The 8,950-nt window shown below is 39.1% G+C and overlaps 1 protein-coding gene across 1 annotated transcript; it reads right to left on the bottom strand.

Moving 5' to 3' along the window:
* Nucleotides 1-5,901: 5,901 nt before the first annotated feature.
* On the bottom strand, nucleotides 5,902-8,933 carry LOC135480620 (bublin coiled-coil protein-like). The gene is made up of 2 exons (XM_064760507.1): nucleotides 8,795-8,933; nucleotides 5,902-7,356 (listed from the first exon to the last, which is right to left on the bottom strand). Exons 1-2 carry the CDS (start codon nucleotides 8,931-8,933, stop codon nucleotides 6,971-6,973), a joined length of 525 nt encoding a protein of 174 aa, XP_064616577.1. The 3' UTR covers nucleotides 5,902-6,970.
* Nucleotides 8,934-8,950: the final 17 nt, after the last annotated feature.

The raw sequence follows: 8,950 nt of genomic DNA, 5'->3' as shown, positions 1-8,950 counted from the left end.
CTAACATTTGGGACAGATATTAGTAGTGTTGAAAGTAGAATATTATATTTCTTTACCAGCTTTTGGGGAAAGCAGAGATATGAGTTTGCTGTTCATTAGATGGTCTAACCATTTGAGAAAAAAGTCATTATTCCTGCTACAATTACACAAATACAGGCTAAAATAAGCAGACCAGGTCTCCCAAAAATTAGAAGAAATAGTGGACCTTAGCGACTGACTGGTACTGCACATGTACAAGATACTGTTGTGTAAATGATACAGAGACTGTTACTTTGTGTGGAACCGAAAAAAGATACTTTGTGCAAGAAAATGGTACACCTTATTATATAACAGATACTGTATTTCACCTAAAGTTTAGCAGTTTTCAGTGGACATTTGAGTTCTCTAGCTGATTTTCTCTACAAAACTGGCAGAAAATGTGCCTCTGTAGTATGCATGTACCAGGGGGACTGTATGGAGCGTTTCAGTGTAATTTGACAGTAATCCAACCAGCTTTGCTACTTTCATCTTCAGTATTCATTCCATATGTTGTTGTATTATCACTTTTACTCTTTCATTCCATTCCATGAACTTCTGTGTATTATTAATTCCCACTTTTTAGCCACATCTCGCTTTTTTATATTTTACATACATTTTACAAGTTCATTTATTTTGGTTTTTGGGGAGGCTAGTAAATATGTAGATTATGTGATCCAGGCCTTATTGTCTGGATCCACATGTCATATGAGTGACAGAAAACCTTTTATTCTATGTACTGTCCATCATTAATGTTACAGACTCTGTTATCTGGGGTGTAATATCTGTAGCCTATACCTTTCATTCTATGTGCTATCCATCATTAATGTTACAGACTCTTGTTATCTGGGGTATAATATATGTAGCCTATACCTTTCATTCCAAGTGCTGTCCGTCATTAATGTAACAGACTCTGTTATCTGGGGTGTAATATTTGTAGCCTATACCTTTCATTCTATGTGCTGTCCGTTATTAATGTTACAGACTCTGTTGTCTGAGGTATAATATATGTAGCCTATACCTTTCATTCCATGTGCTGTCCGTCATTAATGTTACAGACTCTGTTGTCTGAGGTATAATATATGTAGCCTTTACCTTCATGTATCTAGATTTCACTGTACAATTAATGCTCACTCTGGGATGGAGTAGTTCACCCTTTGATGTCAGAGATAGTTTATGTTTTAACTGATGCTGTACATGGGAAGATCTGCCAGCAACCTGCAGATGGTTGTGAGTTTATCCCAGGCTCTGCCTGGTTTCCTCCCACCATAATTCTGGCCGCAGTCATATAAGACCGCGTAAAGCATCAATCAAATCAAATAAATAAATGAATAAATCTTTTCATGGAGGAGTTTATTCTGTGATGGAATAGTTCACCCTGAGTAGATAAGTTCACCCTGGAGTAGAATAGTTCACCCTGGAGTAGAATAGTTCAACATGGAGTAGAATAGTTCACCCTGGAGTAGAATAGTTCTACATGGAAAGGAGTAGTTTATCCAGGAATGAATGAGTTTATCCTACATTGGAGTAATTCACTGAAAGGATGGAGTAGTTTATTTAAGTTTTTGATTGGTTCATACCTGGGATGGGGTAGTTCATTTCAGCTGTGGAATCATTCATACCTGAGATGGAGTAGTTCATACCTGGGATGGAGTAGTTCATTTCAGCTGTGGAATCATTCATACCTGAGATGGAGTAGTTCATACCTGGGATGGAGTAGTTCATTTCAGCTGTGGAATCATTCATACCTGAGATGGAGTAGTTCATACCTGAGATGGAGAAGTTCACCTTGGGATAGAGTAGTTTATCTCAGTAGTTCATACCTGGGAATTGGATGGAGTGATTTACTCTTAAGGAGCCGTCCCTGAACTGTTCTAGGTCTCAAGAATAACTCTGTGTGTCTATGTACCACTATAATTTCAGCATTCCATTTTCCTTGCTGTAGTCATGTCGTTATATACATATAGGTAGGTTAAAATGAGGCCTTATGTGTACAAAATATAAGTATTACCATTTTATATTATACATGTATATATTATATACACACATATATAGTCATTCCTGTTCTTGCAATGCAGATAAACTTGTCTTTTGTTTTTAATTAATTGTTGCTCAGCTTTTTTAATAACTGTAATATCATGACTTGTTCAACATGTTCATATTCTGTTGTCTTTTACTCGTGACAATATTGAATCAACACGTTTAAAAAATGTTTTAAAAGAACTTATGTTAATCAACTATGCATATTGTCTCATAAATATGTACAATTGATATGTGTTGTATGTTGATAATTTTAAAAAGGAAATAACACAAATTGAAGTGAAAATATTTAGCAGACTTCAGTTTTTTTTCTCTGTAAGCATTATGACACCGCTTAATGACATATCTTGCCATTGAAGGTACACTCAGCTTTACTGCATAGTTGACTTTCTTGAACAAGGCCCACTTAAAAGGACTTCATAAATCAATTTTTCATAAATGTCTTTGTATGAAGGCACATTATCTTAATGAGTTTCAACTTCAGTAACATTTCTGACAAAAAAAGACAAGATTCCAGAAATGTGGTTTTTGAATTTTTCTGAAAGTGTTTGTCTCTGTTTGGCACAAATATTCCATCTGATGTTAATTTATTTATTTTATGGTGGCCTCTTTCCGATGGGGTAGCACGCTAGGAGCCTCTCACCACTGTGATGGCTGTAAGTTCAAGTCCAGCTTATGCTGGCTTCCTCTCAGCATTATGTGGGACAGTCTGCCCACGGCCTGCAAATGGTGGGTTTCCTCCCAAGATAATGTTGGTTGCTGTTGTATAAGTGAAATATTCTTGAGTATGGCGTAAAACACTAATCAAATAAACGAAAAAAACACAAGAATTTTTGTCTTATACTATGGCAATCAGGCTTATAGATGGAGGATGGAGTGCTGCGAGGAAACCTTCAACCTTTGGCAAGTTACTGGTGAACTTTTTCATGTGACCTACATCATACTACTAGAAGGCAAGCATTCTTCAATGGATCCCATCCGATAAAGGAGCCCCCTGCTTAAGATGTCCTCCACAGGGGCTTCAGAGGTGCTTCCAACAGGTTTACAGCGCTCCTTCCAAAGCCCGGGTGCTTATAAAGCGCATCCCATGTGCTTCATTTGAAGTGCCTGAGAGCGGTTGGGGCTTCAGAGGCGCTTCACAAACTTAAACATTTTTTCTACTTCCGTTCAGTCTAAAACTTCTACCATTATTCAGTCGCCATGGGGGTCTTCAGAGGCGCTTCACAATCTTTTACTACCAAGCAGCCTAGTAGCAGAGGTTTCAGAGACGCTCTACAAACTTGGCCAGTTCTTCTTCTGCAAAAAGTGTAGCCTTAAATTGATCCTTAGAATAGTAATAAATTCAATGAATAACTGTTTCCATGAAAAAATCATTCAAACAATTATATTAAAAACAGCACGAATATAATATTTCACTGTACCACGTGTCCATGAAATGTGAACAAACCTGATCATTTTAAATGAAGAAAACCATATACCCTTTGAAATGTAGAGGCGCACTACCCAGGCACAGCGGTGTGGACAAGCATGCGTTGAATAGCGTCCAGGTGCAACTTCTTTGTAAACAAGCAGTCACACTACATGGGTTTGAAACTTGTCATGCACCTTTCATGATAGTGACTTCCAACGTATATGAAAGAAATCTAAACAAACTGAATCAGAGCTAGAGGACAAAAAGTGGTAATGATAGAAAAGACAATTCAAAAGCAACATGCTACTCTAGAGGTACTTCATGTGTGCTCCATGAGGGTTTCATGTGCACTCCCCAGGGGCTTCAGAGGGGCTTGCAGTGCACTGCATAATAGTAGGTTGATGGCTCTCTTGAGGCACCTCATGAAGCGCCTTAGAATCATCATTTGCATTTTTTGGACGCAGTTCTGGGGCACTTCCCTCTACCTCAGTGAGGTCAGGTTTGGGGGGTTCAAAGATGCTTCTACTGAAGTGCTGTTGAAGCAGGTGCTTCATAGGTACTTGATCAGCGCTTCACATTTGGGTTTGAGGAGTGCTTCACAAATACTTCAGAGGGGCTCCTTTTAGAGCTGGGATTTCACGCTGCTGACCACTTCTTGGCACCAAGGTTCCAAAGCTGGGAATCTTCAAAGTTCTGTCTGAAAAATGGACTGTGCCTGCGTCTTGGGTGATAATTTATTTTATTTATTTATTTGATTGGTGTTTTGTGCCGTACCCAAGAATAATTGCCTTATAAGATGGCGGCCCGCATTATGGTGGGAGGAAAGCGGGCAGAGCACAGGGGAGCCCACGACCATCCACAGGTTGTTGGCAGACTTTCCCACGTACAGCCGGAGAGGAAGACAGCAAAAGCTGGATTTGAACTCACAGCTACCGCATTGGTGAGAGGCTCCTGGGTCATTACACTGTGCTAGTGCACTAACCAACTGAGCCACGGAGGCCCTGTGATAATTAACACAAGGTAACCTACATGTACATAGCTTAGATATGACGTAGTGACTCATTGTACCTGGCTCTGCTTGCTTGATCTCAGGCAAATGTTGTGTGGAATTCTATATGTTGATGATTTGCCCACTGATGATGAGAGATAGTCTGAGGTTTGCTTTAAAGGTATGGCCATACCCTTCTCAGTACTGGAAAAAGTTAAGTTTCACTAGCAGAGGTAATACTTTCGTGGCCTTTATTTGCTTCTAACTGCATTTTTTAATCTGAATTTTCACAGCAAATATGGTACATGTGGACTAAAGGCCTGTTCACACCTGCTTCAAGCCACATCTGTTTCATCATGTTTGTTACCAATGCAGCATTATAGCTTGCTTTGTGTCATATATATTATGGTACATCTGTGCTTCCATACAAATAACACCTTGATTCATCCAATGTTACTGCAGATGTGACAGATGTTGAACACGGTCTAGTGCACAAGCTGGTACATTTCTTCTAAGCGCTGTCCATCCCACTGCCCGTCAGCCATCCCTAGAAGCGAAAAACTTTTGAGTATGGTTTTAAACAAGAATCACCTAAATAAGTATTTCCAAAACACACCCATTCCATCATACGAATAAATTGCACAATCAACTCAAGTTTATTTGTTGGTAACCCTAACTCCTCAACATTTTCGCATGCGAAGAGCAACTTTCAGTGCAATTTACACACATTTATAACTTGATTTTTTTAGACAAAACTACATTCGTTAGATTGGCCTGTTCCAAAGCTTTACAAAAAGTATAACTTTAACAGTCTATACAGAATAATGCCTTCAGAATATGCTTGAAAAAAACACTTCACAAACAGGCCAAAACGTTGAAGAATAACAGTGATGGCGTACTTATTAATTTTCACTTAAATGTTGACCACCAACCTTTGGCAAGTTTCTGACGAACCTTTCCACCAGTGGTCTTCAACAATGTTAGACTGCAAACACCCACACAATTGTCTGCAAGGCCCCATGAATAGTGAGAGCAGCAGAAAGTACAAATACCCTGGCTAAGGCCAGGATTGAACCTGCACCATGCTTGTCCTAGCGTTTTGAAAAGACAAGTATGTAGATTAGATAATAGGATTACTATTATAAAACCACCTGATAAAGGTGGGCACTCCAGTTTCATCCACCTGATAATCGTGGGCACTCCAGTTTCATCCACCTAACATAAGTGGGCACTCCAGTTTCATCCACCCATAAACCAAGAGAACAATTCTTCAGCACAGCAATGAATTTAAATAACTTACAGTTTTAACGATTTAAAAAAAAAATGAACATTTTGTTCTATAAGAGGTCAGGAAGTCAAAGTGTGTTGGTCAACTCAAGATGTTAGCAATCCAAACCCTGTTATATCAAGTGTAAAACTGACACAAAAACAACTGACACAATCCATATTATGATATATTTATATCATATCGCATTTTATTACATGTTCACCACTGACAAATTCATCACATTGATCAAGTAACATATCCAGTAAAATTTGATGGAAATGAACATATTTATTTGATTGTGTGTAAAGTATAAAAGGGAAAGCAAATCTTGAAACAAACAGCCATGAAATGCCAATTGCTAAGTTTGATTCATTATTTCTTGCCAGTGAATTAAATATGATTAAAATTGCAGTATGCACCTAGAATAAGTCTGTAAGTCTGGTAAACAAACCATGTGTACTTCTGTGCCACAATACCCATTAATAATACATGTATATACATTAATGACAAATATGTATATACATAGTTTACAAAATTGCACTTCCTCCATATCTGTAAAGAATAATTAACTTAACTCCCAAAAATAATACAATAAATTTCCAAGTCCAACCAATGGTGAAGTAGATCTAAATTCTCCCTCATACGTGTAAGGTAACAGAAGATAAAACATTAAGAATTCAGAAGCTGACAGCAGTTCTGTGCAACATGTATATGTAATTAAGCCCATAGGATCCCTGTACAACACCTGGAATCACCCAAAAATTATAAATAAATAAAACAATACATATCGGATACTATTAAAAGCAACCTTCATTCTAATACTTCTGCAACAACAAACTATTAGTATTTTATGTTTACATGTACTTCAGCTGTTTAGTAACACTGGATCCAACATGTCCAGTATGTCATCATATCTGTAGGGATGTTTACTGTTTACGAGGCATGGGATTCATTTTAGTTAACCTGATATTATACTGCAGATTTCACCTGAGTATACTGGTGTATTTCTGACCAACCCTGTAAATGCTGTCAGAGGGTTTCAGCTTCTTGAATATATATATATTAATATATCAAGGACTTCTAAACCTATATTTACATGTACACGCAGCAAAAAAACATGGTGTCTTTGGATAGATCTAGTTTCTGCAGCACTAACACACATATTGTACTTTAGTTATATGTCCACTTTGTTAAGCTCTCCTGGAATGTAGTCCTCATGGCCAGTTAGTCAGTGTTAACTGTTGGAAGGCTATGTACCTCCACCATTATGCACTGCATTCTGTGCCCTCTGCTTAGAACTCCCAGCTTTATGCCCTGCATTCAGTGCACTCTCCTCAGAACTCCCAGCTTTATGCTCTGCATTCAGTGCACTCTCCCCAGAACTCACAGCTTTATGCTCTGCATTCAGTGCACTCTCATTAGAACCCTCACCTTTATGCCCTACATTCTGTGCACTCTCATGAGAACCCTCACCTTTATGCCCTGCATTCTCGTTGGCTTGCTGCAGCTCAAGACGAGTTTGACGACTAGATTCTAACAGTTCTTGGGCCTTCAGGTAGAGATCATCATTCTTCTGCTCCAGCTTGTTCAAAAAAGAATCAATCTGATCCAGGGTAGAATCCAAAGCCACATATTCTGAGAAAGACACAAGATATAGTACTGTGAAATTTTGAAGAACATAAAAACCATTTCGAAAGCAGGGCTATCATGGAAAGATGGAAGAAAGTAAAGACAAACAGGTTACGACCTTATTTAATTTAGTATTAAATTCTTCCTTATTAATGCTGCTTTGATGCAACATGTTTGATGGCACAGCATGTCACTGAGTTTGACCTGTCTTATCTCTATTCAGGGGCCATGGAACTCTGAATAGAAATGGGTTGGGGGAGGGAGACACTTTACTTGACAGCTGTTACTTTTTCATAAGCTCCCCTCCCTCACTTCCAAGCTGCTCCCGCTGTTCATAAAAGTTGATTAATTTTTGCATCACACAATAAGCTCAGAATGAGGCAGATACCGGTATGCAGACCTACTTTCCCATTTGGTTGATTAATGTTTATAAATAAATCACCGTAAAAGACTTAAAATTTCCCCAAAAAGGCGAATACATGTGCATATGAATGGTATGGTGCTCGTAACTTCTCGACGTTTTCTTACGGTAGATGTAGTCTACCAATGTCACCCTGCTTCAGTGGCCTAATGGTTAGAGCATCCGCCTCGAAGTCAGGAAACCAAACTTGGGTTGGGTTACACCAAAGACTTCAAAAGTGGTACTTCCTGCTGCATCGCTTTGCGGTCAGCAATGAGAAGTTAGAGCAAGGAAACAGGACCCACTGACCCAGTGTCAGTATAATATGACTGTGCGGGGTGTCATTGGTGGGGGTCATGGCTGGTGTCCTCATCATGATACTTCAGTGACAGCAGCACTTTGTCAGCACAGACTCACCCTGCTACAAGAAGACACAATACATGTACAGACACCTAATGACTTGTCGTCGTCATGTGAATGAAAAATTGTTCAGTGCTATGTTAAACCCCAAGCATGCATACATACATACTTACATACATACAATAATTTACATAGTGACGTCAAAGCGAATTAAGCCAAACATGCGGTGGAGGAAAACGCTGAGCCAGAGTTCTGATGTTTATCTTGGTTTCTTCTAACAACATATGCTAACAACCAAACAATAAGTAGGTTTTACTGAAAAATACATGTAGAAACATTCAGAGCTTAAGTTTGATGGAGCGTTCCAAGCGCTTGGGGGCGATATCACCTACCGCCATTTAACCACAAGCACGAAGCACGCCTACCGCCATTTTACAACATAGACATGTGATAGGGCTAGCCCTAGAATTGTGCATGCATTCCACAATGACTAGTATGGTTTCCTCCTGGTATAACTCGATATGTTCGTTTACTAAAGCCTCAACGTGACAGACATAAGTGTACAGTAAGTACTGGTACATAACTCGGTTGCCAAAGACTCAGAAGAGTAACGACTGAAGAGGACTGTCAAATGAGGTCTTGAATACGGCCAGATAGACATTTCTAGAACGATGTCATACAAACCTTGCGCTGCTCCGATCACCAAACTGTCCAAATCACTGTTGTCATCATTCATTAAATCATCGTCGTTTGAAATATCAAGGTTTTCCATGCCTTCTCCCTCACGATCTCCATTGGACTCTGGGTCGTTGTCATCCGCCATGTTGGTGTCATGTGATA

The sequence above is a fragment of the Liolophura sinensis genome, chromosome 13 (assembly GCF_032854445.1).
Source record: "Liolophura sinensis isolate JHLJ2023 chromosome 13, CUHK_Ljap_v2, whole genome shotgun sequence".
Lineage (NCBI taxonomy): Eukaryota > Metazoa > Mollusca > Polyplacophora > Chitonida > Chitonidae > Liolophura > Liolophura sinensis.
The sequence above is the reverse complement of the archived record's forward strand: the minus strand, read 5'-3'. Positions and strand labels throughout refer to the sequence as shown.